A 16,440-nucleotide genomic window follows, 5' to 3' on the forward strand; every position below is an offset into this window, starting at 1 on the left:
TCCTGCAAAGTCAAATGATTTCCGTTAACCGATGATCATTCATCGTATTCTCAAACAATAAAAAATGAAAGAGGATAAAGCACTTACCACAACCGGCGAGTACGCCAACCTCCCGTAGAGGAACGCCGAGTAGTCCTCGCCAGGAAGAAGGAGGGCGTCGCCACCGACACCAGCCAGGTCAGCCTCCCTCTCAGCCTTAGAAGGCTCCCTAAACATCGTCCGAGGAGGGTCGATGGGAACCATCAAGACGTCCCGAGAGAAATGACGAGCCAGGCGCTCACCTAAGTACCACACAAGACCCATCGACGTCCTCAGCAGCAGCCGACTCGAGCTCCTAGGTCGAAGGACCTCAGCCACGAAAGGAGGAGCACCAGCGTACTCCTCCCAAGGCCTGGGCACCCACTAGAAAAGCAAACAAAGGGTCATTCCTTTGATCAGTTCTAAAAGTTAGAGAAAGTAAGACGAACAAATGTAAAGTGGAATACTCACGTCGTCCAGCTGAAGAGCGTTCACCTCCCGCCGACAGACGTCGTGGAAGGAACGCCGACTCCTCGTGCGACACATCACCCAATCCCTCACAACGGGATAGGACTTCTCCACCGGCTCCGTCCTCTTGGGCGCGATGCCCGGAAAGTAGGAGTACATCCACGCCTGTAAATCGAGATAATCAATAACGATCTTTCGTGATTTGATAAAAAACAAAATGATCTTTCATGAAATGAAATGAAGGTTCATACCTCCAACAGCAGTCCAGGGCCGACAGCAGCAGGAGAAGTCCCCTTCTCCATCAACTCCGGACGAACCATGGCCCTCATGAAGCGGATGAGGACCGCAAAACCAGCAATGACCCAGTACCAACGGCTTAGATCGCTCAGGTCAGCAAGAAAGGGAAGGAGCTTCGTTGAAAGCCTCTCTCCCTTGTCTCCGAGATAGATCGAAGACAAGAACCACCAGAGCCGCAAACGAACTCTCTGCTCTGCAGTGCAGGGAGGAGGAGCCGTCTCCCTCCCCTCGATCACCACCGACGCCGGGGTCTTCCCCGCGAAGTAGTCTCGCACATAAGAACTAGGCACCAAGCCAGGTACCGCAGCCGCCTTTGGCGCCAAGTTCCTGCCGATCAGCCTCCTAGCCTCCGCCGAATCAACCTTCATGGCTGTCTCCGGCCACTCCACCACCTCAATCCCACACGGCAGACCAGAAATCATGTCGTAGTCCTCTAACGTGACCCCCACCTCACCAAAAGGCATGTGAAACGTGGAGGTCGTGTCCCAAAACCGGTCCAAGAAATCTCGGACGAGAGTGAGGTTAGCCCGAAACTTCCTCCTCGCAATATCCCTCCAAGCCTGCACCAAGGCACCGAACGCTCCCCGCTCGATCATGGCCCGCTCCTCAGCCGACAGCCTCTCGTAGCACCCCATCGCCGTCGTGTAGCCCGAGAACGATCTGATGTTCCCGGCCTCCTATGTTGATTTGAAACAAAAAGCTCTCTTTAGCTCGGATGGAGAAGAAAAGGAATGACAAACAGAAATGAAAAAAGATGAATGAAGAGTGATGAATTCGATTTACCAAGTTCTTCACCGTCTTATAGGACAGGTGACCCTCCGCAGCCCAAAGCAGGTGCCTACTGTCTCAGGTCTCAGCCCATGCAGGTGCTCCCCTCAGCTGGCGACCACCCCGTCCAACATTGGCCCGTCTCGGGGCCTCCTCCTCCTCAACAGCCTCCTTCTCCAGAACCTCGTCCCCAGCAGCCATCACCGCAGCGGTGAAGGCCTCCTCCAATGCCTCCTCAAGCACCTGAGAACGGTCAACAACAGTGTCCACGTCCATGGGATCTCTCCAAGATGTAGAAGCCTCGTCACCTGCAAAATTAAAGTAAATTTAGGCCGCGTCAAGTGACGACAAGCCTTGATTAGGGGATTTTCGAGTTTTCGGAGCTCTGAAATCGCTCTTTTCTCGCCATCTTTGGCAATTTTCCCACAAACCCGTCCGCTCCTGTGGTAATTTGGGTCAAGTCAAGCCTAAATTGAAGCCTAGTCATGGGTTCGAGTCGGAATTTCGATAGCATTTCGTTATAACGGCGATTATGCCCTAAAAAGTGTCCTGAAAAAGCCGTGATCACAAATCAAAATTCCGAGATGGTAGGAAGTTTACCCATCACATAAGTATTCCAAATATCAAGTTTCGTCACAAATGGGCAATCCTAAGGCTATTTTCGAAGCGATTTACGGTTTAGCTGTGAAACCGTCTCAATTTCACTCAAATGCTCAAAACTCAACGAAAATTCGAAACAAATACATGGTTATGATCCTTATATTATCAATTGGCCATTCACAAAGTCTTTTTGCAAGGCAAAGTCGTTTGGGGGAAAAGCCCAAATTTTCGACTAATTAGGGTCGAAAACCCTAATTTTGTCAATCCCATTTGATCAAACACGGAAGATAAATGCAAGATTAGTACACATACCTCGATTAGTCATGGCAAATGCAAGTATTTGGATCAAATTTTGACGGAAATGGTTGGAATTTGAGAGAGAAATTAAGAATTTATGTTTCAAAATAATGAGATAAACCCTCTGTTTCATCGGGTTTTTACGCAGGATTGACACATCCAGGAATAGACGCAGCAAGTGTTGCGCCTCTTTCAAGGGACGCAGCTCTTACTACGCTTCTTCCTCAGCCTCCCTTCATACGAATTTTCAAAAATTCGTTATGAGTTCATTATTTTGTGGGCCCATCTTTGGTGCGCCTCTTCCTTGATGCCATATCACATATTTGGTCCGTTTGACGTATATTCTTCGCCCAGATCCACATATTCCAAGCCAACAACAAATTATCGCCTTATTTTTATCCAAGACCTAGCTTGTCACAACGAGCGTTCCTTCTTTGACAGGTGTTTTGACACACCTTTATTCTGTTCCCCCAGCGAGAGTACACGGATAGACATTCCCTCTCGAGACATGGAGATCAGTTCCCGATTATGTTCCCCCAGCGAGAGTTCACGCCCGATAGTCATTCCCTCTCGAGACATGGAGATCAACATTGACCCCGAACCCTTCTGAAGTTTGTTTGAAGCCGACCCAAGCAGATTTCTCCCAGCAGTTCCAGAACGTGTCCTGCTGTCTTCTCCCAATTTCGCGTTTTGTTTTCCCTGGAGTTTCAAGGAGTTTCAGGTTTGGTCTCTTCTTATGGCTGGCGAGCCTCCTTACGTAGTCTAATGGACTTTAAACGACCCTCCTCGATAGTCGACAAAGTCTAAAATGTTCCCGACGACAGGTCCCTAGCTCAGACCCCTTGAGCCGCCTCGCGTCGCCATAATCGTCAGGTTGTAGTCTTCGATTGACCTGATGGCTATACTTTGACTTTCGCCTTGTCCAAGCCTCAGTCAAAGTGGGGGCTCTGTAGACAGTGGCGTTTTTGGAGGGGGTGCAGGGGGTGCACTTGCATCCCCCTCCAAAAAAAAAAAAACGTGTACTTTAAAAAAAAAAAAAAAAAAAAAAAAAAAAAAATGAAACAAAACGTCAGGCTGAGTATACACGCTTGATGTATACGCTTCCTCTTCTCTTCCCAAGAAAGGAAAACCTCACTTCTCAATTCTCAAACCTCACGCTTCTCAGTTCCTCGGTTCCTCCACCCGTCGAGTCGACCATCAACGTGACAACTGACAACGTCAGCCACCCACGACGGCACGAGTGCACGACACCTTGTTAAAAGGCGGCATGTCCTTCCCTGCTTCAAACAAGGTATTGACCTAATCTAAATTACTCTATGTCTCTATGATCAAAACTGAAACCCTAAATTGCAAATCCCCAATTCGAATTTAATAGAATTATTTTATTAGTTAGTATACTAGATGTTTCATGTTTAATCTATTACTTTTATTAGTTGAATGAACTAAGTAATCTAAGTTGGGTAACATCGAAAGAGAAATTAGAATTACGGTTTTCAGTTTTGTGTATAAATGTAAAATGTATAATGGTGTTTGAAAGTTTGATAATAATCTGATAGAATTTGGAAATTGGGATCATGATTCATGGATGATGGATTGAAATGTTTGATGCACTTTGGCAGAATGGCAGTTTGGGCGTTTGGCTATACAGTATATACATAATACATTAATACATCACTGCAATACTGCAATTTGTCGCCACTTTTGATAACTATATTGAATTATTGATGTTTGATGCACTTTTACAGTTTTAGCTATTAAAATAGTGTGAATCATGCTTACTGTTTTATAATTACTTAGTTGTTTATGGTTTTATTGATGGCTAGATGAAGAAGAGAAAGTATAAAACCGGACTTATATCCGACTTCTTTGTTGGAGGGAAGTCTGACAAGTCTAGTTCCTCGTCCTCTCCGCATCAAACTGAACCTCAAAGTGGAATTATTGATGAAATATATACTACTCAAGAAGAGCAAGTGGTCCCATCAGAAGATACACCCCAAAATGAAACAAGAGCAAATGGTTCAAATGTTCCTATCAATGAGGAATTTGTCTATGATGCTGATCTTCTTCCTTGTGATCCTGGGAAAAGAATACCCATATCGTCCTACCCTCCTAATGATCAAGATATGATAAGAAGGGGATTCATCAGCAAAGGGGTGTTTCAACCACGTAATCACTCCTTTCCTCGAACTGAATTCGGAACTCGGCTTAAGCCTTGTAAGCGTCACTTTAAAGAAGCTTGGTATGAGAAGTATAATTGGCTTGAATATAGCATTGAAAAAGATGCAGCCTTTTGTTTTGTGTGCTACTTGTTTAAGGACAAAACAAGTATTCCAGGGACTGATAAATTTGTGACAGATGGGTTTAAAGGTTGGAACCGAGCTCATGAAAGATTTCGAAAACATATTGGCAATGGTGTTCGTAGTGCTCATAAAGAAGCTCAAGAAAAATATGATTTTTTCAATTCACCAAAATCATCCATCATTGAAAATTTCAATAAGACAAGCAAAGAAGTTCGTATTCTTTACAAAGCTCGCTTGACTCATTCACTTGATTGTTTGAAGTTCCTATTGCGCCAAGGTTTAGCATGTCGTGGGCACAATGAATCTGAAACTTCAACTAATAAAGGTAATTTTCGTGAACTTTTGCAATGGCTTGCGGAAAAGGATGAGAATGTCAATAAGGTTGTATTAAAAAATGCTCCTCGAAAATCCAAACTGATTTGTCGTGAAATTCAAATAGATCTTATTCATGCTTGTGCTAAGGAAACTACTAAGCTCATTCTTGACGAGCTTGGTGATGACTATTTTGCAATTTTAGCCGATGAATCGAGTGATGTGTCTTATAAGGAGCAGCTGGCCATTTGTATACGTTTTGTTGATAAAACGGGCAGAGTCGCTGAAAGCTTTCTTGGTGTGGTGAAAATGAAGGATACTTGTTCTTTATCACTTAGAGTTGCAATAAAAGAGATGATCGAGGATAACAAATTAAGCATGTCTAGAATTCGTGGTCAAGGTTATGATGGAGCTAGTAACATGAGGGGTGAAATTAATGGTCTCAAAACTTTGATTATGAACGACACTCCATCTGCTTATTATGTTCATTGCTTCGCTCATCAACTTCAATTGACTCTTGTTGCCGTTGCCAAAGAGAATGTTGATTGCACATGGTTTTTTGAACAAGTTGGTTTTTTGTTGAATCTTATGGGAGTTTCTTGTAAGCGTAAAGAAATGCTTCGAGATATTCAAGCTAAAAAGATTCTAGAAAGTTTGGAATTAAATGAAAAGAAAAGCGGGCAAGGCTTGAATCAAGAGCTTGGTTTACCTAGGCCGGGTGATACTCGTTGGGGTTCTTACTATAGAACAATCTTAAACATGATGTCGTTGTACCCTTCCATCTTTGAAGTACTTCTTATAGTTGGAAAAACTGGTCATCGTGATGATCGGTTAAAAGCTCAAACTATGATGGCTTCTTTTGAGTCATTTCAATTTGTTTTTATGGCGCGGTTGATGATTGTCATATTCGGGTACACAAATGAATTGTGTCAAGCTTTGCAAAGAAGAGATCAAGATATTGTTAATGCCATGACATTTGTTCGTTTGACTAAAGACAGATTGCTAAAGACCAGAGAAGAAGGCTGGGAACATTTTTTGGAAGGTGTGACTTCTTTTTGTGCCAAGAATAATGTTGAGGTTCCTCAAATGGATGATAGTTATGTTCCTCCAGGGAGATCAAGACGTTACTTTGAAAAAGTTACAAATATTCACCGATTTCGGTACGATATATTTGTCAGCATCATTGATAAACAACTCCAAGAATTAAATGATCGATTTGATAAGGTAAACATGGAGTTACTTATTTGTATGTCTTCTTTTAACCCCATCAATTCTTTTGCGGCTTTTGATAAGAAAAAGTTACTTAGACTTGCCGAGTTTTATCCGGACAATTTCTCTTCTACTGATAGAAAGAGACTTGGATTTCAACTTGATCATTTTATTGATGATATGCGGAGTGATGCAAGATTTGCAAGTTTACAAGACATTGGTCAACTTTCTATAACACTTGTTTCAACAAATAAGCATTCTTATTATCAACTAGTTTATCTACTTCTACGACTAGTATTGATTCTTAGGTGGCTCTGCGAGCGTAGAACGAGTTTTTCTCGCTATGACTTACGTGAAGAACAAGCTCGAAATAGCATGGGCGATCAACTATTGAATGATAGCTTGGTAACATTCATTGAAAGAGATTTTTTTTCTCGAGTTGATAATGATGACATAATAGATCGTTTTCAAGGCAAGAAAACTCGCAGCGGTTTATTACCTCCCCGCCCCTTAGAGTAAAGGTGTAATTTGAAGTATTTGTATTTTGGATACTTATTTTATAATTATGAAGTAATCATGGAATTTTAATTTTTTGCACCCCCTTTTCCGCAATCCAAGAACCGCCACTGCCTTGTTAAAAGGCGGCATGTCCTTCCCTGCTTCAAACAAGGTATTGACCTAATCTAAATTACTCTATGTCTCTATGATCAAAACTGAAACCCTAAATTGCAAATCCCCAATTCGAATTTAATAGAATTATTTTATTAGTTAGTATACTAGATGTTTCATGTTTAATCTATTACTTTTATTAGTTGAATGAACTAAGTAATCTAAGTTGGGTAACATCGGAAAAAGTAAATTAGAATTACGGTTTTCAGTTTTGTGTATAAATGTAAAATGTATAATGGTGTTTGAAAGTTTGATAATAATCTGATAGAATTTGGAAATTGGGATCATGATTCATGGATGATGGATTGAAATGTTTGATGCACTTTGGCGAGAATGGCGGTTTGGGCGTTTGGCTATACGGTATATACATAATACATTAATACATCACCGCAATACCGCAATTTGTCGCCACTTTTGATAACTATATTGAATTATTGATGTTTGATGCACTTTTACGATTTTAGCTATTAAAATAGTGTGAATCATGCTTACTGTTTTATAATTACTTAGTTGTTTATGGTTTTATTGATGGCTAGATGAAGAAGAGAAAGTATAAAACCGGACTTATATCCGACTTCTTTGTTGGAGGGAAGTCTGACAAGTCTAGTTCCTCGTCCTCTCCGCATCAAACTGAACCTCAAAGTGGAATTATTGATGAAATATATACTACTCAAGAAGAGCAAGTGGTCCCATCAGAAGATACACCCCAAAATGAAACAAGAGCAAATGGTTCAAATGTTCCTATCAATGAGGAATTTGTCTATGATCCGATCTTCTTCCTTGTGATCCTGGGAAAAGAATACCCATATCGTCCTACCCTCCTAATGATCAAGATATGATAAGAAGGGGATTCATCAGCAAAGGGGTGTTTCAACCACGTAATCACTCCTTTCCTCGAACTGAATTCGGAACTCGGCTTAAGCCTTGTAAGCGTCACTTTAAAGAAGCTTGGTATGAGAAGTATAATTGGCTTGAATATAGCATTGAAAAAGATGCAGCCTTTTGTTTTGTGTGCTACTTGTTTAAGGACAAAACAAGTATTCCAGGGACCGATAAATTTGTGTGAGATGGGTTTAAAGGTTGGAACCGAGCTCATGAAAGATTTCGAAAACATATTGGCAATGGTGTTCGTAGTGCTCATAAAGAAGCTCAAGAAAAATATGATTTTTTCAATTCACCAAAATCATCCATCATTGAAAATTTCAATAAGACAAGCAAAGAAGTTCGTATTCTTTACAAAGCTCGCTTGACTCATTCACTTGATTGTTTGAAGTTCCTATTGCGCCAAGGTTTAGCATGTCGTGGGCACAATGAATCTGAAACTTCAACTAATAAAGGTAATTTTCGTGAACTTTTGCAATGGCTTGCGGAAAAGGATGAGAATGTCAATAAGGTTGTATTAAAAAATGCTCCTCGAAAATCCAAACTGATTTGTCGTGAAATTCAAATAGATCTTATTCATGCTTGTGCTAAGGAAACTACTAAGCTCATTCTTGACGAGCTTGGTGATGACTATTTTGCAATTTTAGCCGATGAATCGAGTGATGTGTCTTATAAGGAGCGGTGGCCATTTGTATACGTTTTGTTGATAAACGGGCGAGTAGTTGAAAGCTTTCTTGGTGTGGTGAAAATGAAGGATACTTGTTCTTTATCACTTAGAGTTGCAATAAAAGAGATGATCGAGGATAACAAATTAAGCATGTCTAGAATTCGTGGTCAAGGTTATGATGGAGCTAGTAACATGAGGGGTGAAATTAATGGTCTCAAAACTTTGATTATGAACGACACTCCATCTGCTTATTATGTTCATTGCTTCGCTCATCAACTTCAATTGACTCTTGTTGCCGTTGCCAAAGAGAATGTTGATTGCACATGGTTTTTTGAACAAGTTGGTTTTTTGTTGAATCTTATGGGAGTTTCTTGTAAGCGTAAAGAAATGCTTCGAGATATTCAAGCTAAAAAGATTCTAGAAAGTTTGGAATTAAATGAAAAGAAAAGCGGGCAAGGCTTGAATCAAGAGCTTGGTTTACCTAGGCCGGGTGATACTCGTTGGGGTTCTTACTATAGAACAATCTTAAACATGATGTCGTTGTACCCTTCCATCTTTGAAGTACTTCTTATAGTTGGAAAAACTGGTCATCGTGATGATCGGTTAAAAGCTCAAACTATGATGGCTTCTTTTGAGTCATTTCAATTTGTTTTTATGGCGCGGTTGATGATTGTCATATTCGGGTACACAAATGAATTGTGTCAAGCTTTGCAAAGAAGAGATCAAGATATTGTTAATGCCATGACATTTGTTCGTTTGACTAAAGACAGATTGCTAAAGACCAGAGAAGAAGGCTGGGAACATTTTTTGGAAGGTGTGACTTCTTTTTGTGCCAAGAATAATGTTGAGGTTCCTCAAATGGATGATAGTTATGTTCCTCCAGGGAGATCAAGACGTTACTTTGAAAAAGTTACAAATATTCACCGATTTCGGTACGATATATTTGTCAGCATCATTGATAAACAACTCCAAGAATTAAATGATCGATTTGATAAGGTAAACATGGAGTTACTTATTTGTATGTCTTCTTTTAACCCCATCAATTCTTTTGCGGCTTTTGATAAGAAAAAGTTACTTAGACTTGCCGAGTTTTATCCGGACAATTTCTCTTCTACTGATAGAAAGAGACTTGGATTTCAACTTGATCATTTTATTGATGATATGCGGAGTGATGCAAGATTTGCAAGTTTACAAGACATTGGTCAACTTTCTATAACGCTTGTTTCAACAAATAAGCATTCTTATTATCAACTAGTTTATCTACTTCTACGACTAGTATTGATTCTTCCGGTGGCTACTGCGAGCGTAGAACGAGTTTTCTCTGCTATGACTTACGTGAAGAACAAGCTCAGAAATAGCATGGGCGATCAACTATTGAATGATAGCTTGGTAACATTCATTGAAAGAGATTTTTTTTCTCGAGTTGATAATGATGACATAATAGATCGTTTTCAAGGCAAGAAAACTCGCAGCGGTTTATTACCTCCCCGCCCCTTAGAGTAAAGGTGTAATTTGAAGTATTTGTATTTTGGATACTTATTTTATAATTATGAAGTAATCATGGAATTTTAATTTTTTGCACCCCCTTTTCCGCAATCCAAGAACCGCCACTGGCCTTAAGGATTGTGGAAAGCTGTGATACTTCGTCTATTGTTAGCGGTTGAATGATCTCTTGAACCATGATTTTTTAAGGGGTTACAATTCGATAGAGTTTTTTTGATTATGAATGGCCTGGGTAATGTTTGTGGTCTAATTAAGTTTTTTAATCTTAATCAGTTCCGTTGTATAAACGGAATATGCGAGCAATGCCACACTTAAAATCAAACTTGGAAGGGAAAACTAACCAAGCTAATACGAGAAAACTAATCAACAAAATGGCTTCAGATGGATTTCTACAAGCATCAAACAGCCGATGTGGTATGTGGATTTGTGGAGCTGCATTAGTTGCGTGTCTACTTTGTTTAGTAGATAAGCATGGAAGTATTTTGTTTTAAGAATCTCGTCATTGATTCCCGTGTATCAAGGCCGATATTTCGACCTGTGGGACCCTTTTTCACTTTGTTGGATCTGACATATTACAGGTATGCGAGTACTATGTGAAACTCAGCTCAATCAAAACGGTTCTCTTAGAGGTGGCCGCTCTATTGACAAGACAGGGGAACATGAACATCCTAATACCTCCCACGAGTACAGCTGCGATCTAGAACTTTTTTTTAATTAATCTCCCTTTATTTGTGCTTTCTCACTATTGTATGTTAGTCAGTAAATGATCTGGTTTTATGTTAATGATTTACTTTTCAGCCAGTGGCTTCCGGCTTCCCGAGAGAGCATGGTACATGCCTGTGGTAATTAACGACACTGATGTGGTTGATGATGTAGTTTGCAGCAGACTGTCTAGGAAAGCGAGCATGTTAAGTATTAAGAACGTTCATTTTGCCTCTATCTAGGTCAAAGAGCTAATCATGCAAATACTTCAAGCGCCAGAAATCTCACGGGTTTAAAACGCAGGATGGAGCTATATTGTTTCGGAGAGGTAAGGCAATCTTACTCTCTTCAAGTCTTTTTAGATGGTCTCATATTAGTTAGTGTGAGATCGAATAAATGAACATAAAAACAATCCACCAATTAACCCACTAAGGCACGACAATTAAGGAATAACTTGCTCACTTATAGGCCCGTCTCATAGTAATGGTTTCATGAGACATCTCAAATGAAAATATGTGAAGTTTCTTTTCTTGCTTTTTTGTAGTAATGAGATCAAAGACATCTCTTTGGTACTAGGAACGCATGTGTTTCCCACAATTCGATTATTAGATTAGCAATTATACTTTGTGTTTTTCATGATCCAGTTTCTTGATGTGAACCAAAAATAAGAATAGTTTCTAAATTCTGCCCAGATACTGCCCTAAGAAAAACTTAAAGTAACTCCCACATCGATACGTTTGCCTACAATTGTCATGTTTATAATCTTGTACTGCACCTATTTGCTGTCCCTTCGGGGACATCTGATAAAATTGGAACGATACAGAGAAGATTAGCATGGCCCCTGCGCAAGGATGACACGCATAAATCGAGAAATGGTCCAAATTTTTTTTGCAAATTTTCCCCTGAATATTTGCTGTCCCTTCGGGGACATCTGATAAAATTGGAACGATACAGAGAAGATTAGCATGGCCCCTGCGCAAGGATGACACGCATAAATCGAGAAATGGTCCAAATTTTTTTTGCAAATTTTCCCCTGAATATTTCAAGGTGAAACTTCACATATGTTGGTTGTTCAATGGTGAAACTTCAATTTCGAAGGCATTATATAATTGAAACTTCATTCTGGCCTGAATAAGCTTCTAACTTTTAAGGCGTGCCGTTATATAATTGAAATAGGTTCCCAAGTGTCTCTCAAGTTGCTTTGAGACGGGTGATGAATTAATGAATTCTACTTTTAAATTTATCTTGTTACAACTAGAGGTAGAGGATGCATATTCAAGTATTCTTTTTGACAGTTGAATTGTCTCTGTTTTCAAACAATCCTAAACTACTAGAAGTTCTCAAAGGGTAAAGATATTACACCATCAGTCATTACTAACTATTTATGCAGGCACTGTACCTCATGCTCATCCAGTGGAATACGTGACCAATGTCAAACTTCACACTAAACTTGTTGAGAAAGCTAACCAAACTGCTGTGAAAAACTTGTTAACAAAATTGCTCTAGATGGGTTTCTTGAAGCAACAAGCAGCCGGAAGCATGGTATGTGGAACTTCATCGCTTCTAGACATCCTTTGTTTATAGTTAAGCATGTAGGGTACCTTAATTCTTCATGTTTTGATTCAAGGAAAGTGTGCTTCATTCGGAAGTTACGGAGAAGAAGCTAAACGAGGTCAGAAAGACGTTAAATTATGAATTTAAGGTTAATACTCGTATAACATGCAACAACTAGCAGTCTAATTTAAAGTTTATTTTTTTAGTCAAGCAATGTGTAAAACAGACTAAAAATATTTCCCCACAAAACAATTTGAACAACGAAACTTGGAAAAATAGTGAATTCTCTAGCTTGTTTAAAAGCCTTACATATGTGAAGTTTCACCTTGAGGCAGTGTTAAAAAGCCAATCATGCCATATTTCAAGTGCAAGTCTAACCTGTTTAAAAGCCATGAGCTATTTTGTATTACACAGGTAAAGTTTAATAAAAGGCACCATTTACCCCACTAACCCATTTAACAATTGCAATAAAATTTTCATTATATGGGTCGGTCTTATAATAATCTTATCATGATACACCTCGTCTGAGAATTTGTCAAGTTCTTACCCTTGCCTTTTCGTAGCAATGGATGAGCTCAAAGGCTTCTCTTTGTTAGTAGGGACTTGTGAACCAAAATACGATTAGGTAAAAGGGGTAGATCAGTTGAGCTTTCTAACACTAGGAAGCTCATTGTCAATTGAAACATGTGGGAGTACTAACATGTCAAAACAACTCCCACATCAAAGAGTTTAGGAACTTTATTATTGTTTATATATTTATTTTCGGCAAGATGGTTATCCCTTTGGGGACATCTGATAAAATTGGAACGATACAGAGAAGATTAGCATGGCCCCTGCGCAAGGATGACACGCATAAATCGAGAAATGGTCCAAATTTTTTTTGACATTTTTTAGGATTTTTTCGATGGTGAAGCTTTGAGTAAGGCATTTTCGGCTGGAATAAGTTACAAGTTTCTTGGAATGTCGTGTTGCGACAACTAAATCAAAGATTCAAATATGCTAATTTTGATTTGCCTTATCACATTTACATGTAGCGGATGCGTATTACAAATCCATGTTAATGAAGATGCCTATGATAGGAGAGAGGCATCCTCTAGGTACGTTTAAGTGTTGCATATCAATAGTTTTCTTGACAAATTATACTCCCTCCGTCCCGGTCAATTGTTGTCCTTTGGTTTTGGCACAAAGACAAAGGAAAGAGGAGGGGACCAATTACTAAATAACAAGTGGAATAAATCTAGTGTGAATGATCAAATTACTCATCAAGTTCATTCGTAAAATAGAAAGGACAACAAATGACTAAGACACCCAAAAATGGAAAAAGACAACAAATGACCGGGACAGAGGGAGTATTTACTAATGTATTGGTTGCATCCCGTTGTTAAAAATGTCTTCATAATTTGTGGAGCTGCATTAGTTGCGTGTGTACTTTGTTTAGTAGATGAGCATATGTAAGGAATCTTTTGTCTTCATCTTTTAATCAAAGGCGGGAAGCGTGTTATTCATTCAGAAGTTATGGAGAAGAAACTAAATGAGGCCAGAAAGGCGTTCACTTATCAAGTTAAGGTAACTATTGCGACAACTAGCAGTCTTATTTAAGGTTACAATTTTGCTCAAGCAATGTGTAATAAAGACTAAAACATGATGGATAGGATGAGGACGTTCCTGCACCAAAAACAGTTTGAACTTCAAAACTAGGGGGGAAATGGTGAATTCTCAAGCATTTTCTTTTCTTCTGTTGCTGCAGACTATTAAAAGTATTTTGTTTAAGAATCTCGTCACTGATTCCCAGGTATCAATGCCGATATTGATACCTGTGGGACCCTTCTTCACTCTGTTGGATCTGACATATTACAGGTATATGCGAGTACTATGTGAAACTCAGCTCAATCAAAACGGTTCTCTTAGAGGTGGCCGCTCTATTGACAAGACAGGGAAACATCCTAATACCCCCCATGGGTAACGCTGCAATTAGAACGTTTTTTAATTATTCTCCCTTTATTTGTGCTTTCTCACTATTGTATGTTAGTCAGTAAATGATCTGGTTTTATGTTAATGGTTAACTTTACAGCCAGTGGCTTCCGGCTTCCCGAGAGAACGTTCATTTTGCCTCTATATATCTAGGTCAAAGAGCTAATCATGCAAATACTTCAAGCGCCAGAAATCTCGACGGGTTTAAAACGCAGGATGGAGCTATTTTGTTTCGGAGAGGGAAGGTAATCTTACTCTCATCAAGTCTTTTTAGATGGTCTCATATTAGTTAGTGTGAGATCGAACCAATGAACATAAAAAGAATCCACCAATTAACCCACTAAAGCACGACAATTAAGGAATAACTTGCTCATTTATAGGCCCGTCTTGTAGTAATGAGACATCTCAAATAAGAATATGTGAAGTTTCTTTTCTTACTTTTTTGTAGTAACGAGATCAAAGACATCTCTTTGTTAGTAGGAACGCATGTGTTTCACTACAATTCGATTACTATTAGATTAGCAATTATACATCGTAGTTGGCTTTTGAAGAAAATCTGCAAGAGCCCATTTCTTCTAGCTGGTTAACTTCGAGTAAGTGTGTTTTTCCTGATCCAGTTGCTTGATGTGAAACAAAGTATGATTAGTTTGCAAATTCTGCTCAGATACTGGCCTAACAAAAGCTTAAAGTTGCTCCCACATCGATGCTTGTACCTACAATTGTTGTATTTATAATCTTATACTTCACAAGTTGGTTGTCCCTTCGGGGACATTTGATAAAATTGGAACGATACAGAGAAGATTAGCATGGCCCCTGCGCAAGGATGACACGCATAAATCGAGAAATGGTCCAAATTTTTTTGACAATTTTTCCTTCCGAGTTTTTCGATGGTAAAGCTGTAAGGGCATTTTGTATCGGAATAAGTTGCAAGCATTTTCTGATAGTTTTTTTTTTTGGACAAGATATTTTCTGATAGTTGTTTTGGCTTTCTCTCCATGACTTGTTCTATGTTAAAGTGTGTAATAAGTTACTAGCGTTTATGAAGGTAGAATTTTAGGCATTTTGGCGGGAATGAGTGACAAGTCTAAGGATTGTTGTGTTGCGACAAATAAATCAAAGATGCTAATTTCAATTTGGCTTATCACATGTACATGTAGCGGATGCATATTACTAAACCATGGTTAATGAAGATGCTTATGATAGGAGAGAGGCATCCTCTAGGCACGTTTAAGTGTCGCATATCAAAAGTTGTCTTGACAAATTATATTTACTAATGTATTGATCACGTCCCGTTGTTAAAAATGCCTTCACAAGTTAGCATTGAAGTTGAGTTAATGTGTTCTTATATAAAGAATTGCATGTCTCCGTAAAGAATCTTCTGAACTATTGCGTGCTTTCTAAAAATTGTGTTGTTCTTAGTTGCTACCGTTCCTACCCAACCAGTTACTTAGAAATACGATGTTTACTATGACTTAGGATGTCCATTTTTTTTATCCTTAATTAGGCATTATGTTAAATTTAAGAGAATTGAGTGAACCTAATTCCACCTACATACATACTGTCTTTCACATAATAGACAATTGGTCTAATTTGAAATGGTGGTGAAAACTCCAGGATCTTCACAAAGATTTTTGATTTCTAAGATGATTGAATAATATGTTAATGTCTAGGCTAGTGTCACCATCTTAAGATCATGTAGAAGGGTTCCCCACAAGCGGGTAAAGCCGTAGTAATCTAGAACAGCAAAAACAGCATTAGTTTACGACATGCTGGATTGTGTTACTGATCTATCTCCGAATTTTTTTTGCAACAATTTTTTTTTTTTTTTTTTTTTCAATTTTTCACGATGAAACTTCACCATATTCAGTATTAGGATCATGTAAGTCCTCCTCCTTCCCTTGAGTTCATAAGTCTTCCTTAGAACCATTGGACGAGGGAGATGGAGGGCTTAGATTGGAAGCTAAAAATTGTGGTTATTAGTCTAATTAACATTCTATCTCTCTACTCACCCTAATTAATCACAACATCCTAATTAACTACTAATCTAATATATCTATTTTTTTCATTATTTTTTAAATTTTAGATCTTATATTATTTTAGTCACATTTATTTTTTTCGGTTTCTTATAGTTGTTGGTGGTGGTATTAAAGTTACATTTTTCTCCATTAAAATTACACTTTTTTCTATTAAAGTTACATTTTTTCAAGTTACATTTTTCTCTAT

General features: G+C 38.9%; 3 protein-coding genes and 4 non-coding genes across 7 annotated transcripts; all 7 read left to right on the forward strand.

Moving 5' to 3' along the window:
- Window positions 1-3,402: 3,402 nt before the first annotated feature.
- LOC141602586 (uncharacterized) lies at window positions 3,403-6,857 on the forward strand. Its single transcript, XM_074422792.1, has 2 exons — window positions 3,403-3,739; window positions 4,272-6,857. The coding sequence occupies exons 1-2, from the start codon at window positions 3,716-3,718 to the stop codon at window positions 6,786-6,788; spliced, it is 2,541 nt and encodes an 846-aa protein (XP_074278893.1). The 5' UTR covers window positions 3,403-3,715; the 3' UTR covers window positions 6,789-6,857.
- A 414-nt stretch (window positions 6,858-7,271) lies between these two features.
- Window positions 7,272-9,990, forward strand: LOC141600853 (uncharacterized). The gene is made up of 3 exons (XM_074421110.1): window positions 7,272-7,298; window positions 7,475-7,720; window positions 8,212-9,990. The coding sequence occupies exons 1-3, from the start codon at window positions 7,272-7,274 to the stop codon at window positions 9,988-9,990; spliced, it is 2,052 nt and encodes a 683-aa protein (XP_074277211.1).
- Window positions 9,991-10,265: 275 nt separating this feature from the next.
- LOC141599559 (uncharacterized) lies at window positions 10,266-15,076 on the forward strand. Its single transcript, XM_074419601.1, has 9 exons — window positions 10,266-10,404; window positions 10,569-10,674; window positions 10,789-10,832; window positions 10,935-11,020; window positions 12,083-12,234; window positions 12,320-13,343; window positions 13,733-13,812; window positions 13,899-13,954; window positions 14,104-15,076. Exons 1-5 carry the CDS (start codon window positions 10,284-10,286, stop codon window positions 12,116-12,118), a joined length of 393 nt encoding a protein of 130 aa, XP_074275702.1. The 5' UTR covers window positions 10,266-10,283; the 3' UTR covers window positions 12,119-12,234; window positions 12,320-13,343; window positions 13,733-13,812; window positions 13,899-13,954; window positions 14,104-15,076.
- Window positions 11,477-11,579, forward strand: LOC141604295 (U6 spliceosomal RNA). Its single transcript, XR_012526001.1, has one exon. It is a non-coding gene; the product is annotated as a U6 spliceosomal RNA (small nuclear RNA).
- On the forward strand, window positions 11,608-11,710 carry LOC141604297 (U6 spliceosomal RNA). The gene has a single exon (XR_012526003.1). It is a non-coding gene; the product is annotated as a U6 spliceosomal RNA (small nuclear RNA).
- LOC141604299 (U6 spliceosomal RNA) lies at window positions 13,023-13,125 on the forward strand. Its single transcript, XR_012526005.1, has one exon. It is a non-coding gene; the product is annotated as a U6 spliceosomal RNA (small nuclear RNA).
- LOC141604290 (U6 spliceosomal RNA) lies at window positions 14,974-15,076 on the forward strand. Its single transcript, XR_012525996.1, has one exon. It is a non-coding gene; the product is annotated as a U6 spliceosomal RNA (small nuclear RNA).
- Window positions 15,077-16,440: the final 1,364 nt, after the last annotated feature.

This window comes from Silene latifolia, chromosome 9, assembly GCF_048544455.1.
Source record: "Silene latifolia isolate original U9 population chromosome 9, ASM4854445v1, whole genome shotgun sequence".
Taxonomy (NCBI): Eukaryota; Viridiplantae; Streptophyta; class Magnoliopsida; order Caryophyllales; family Caryophyllaceae; genus Silene; species Silene latifolia.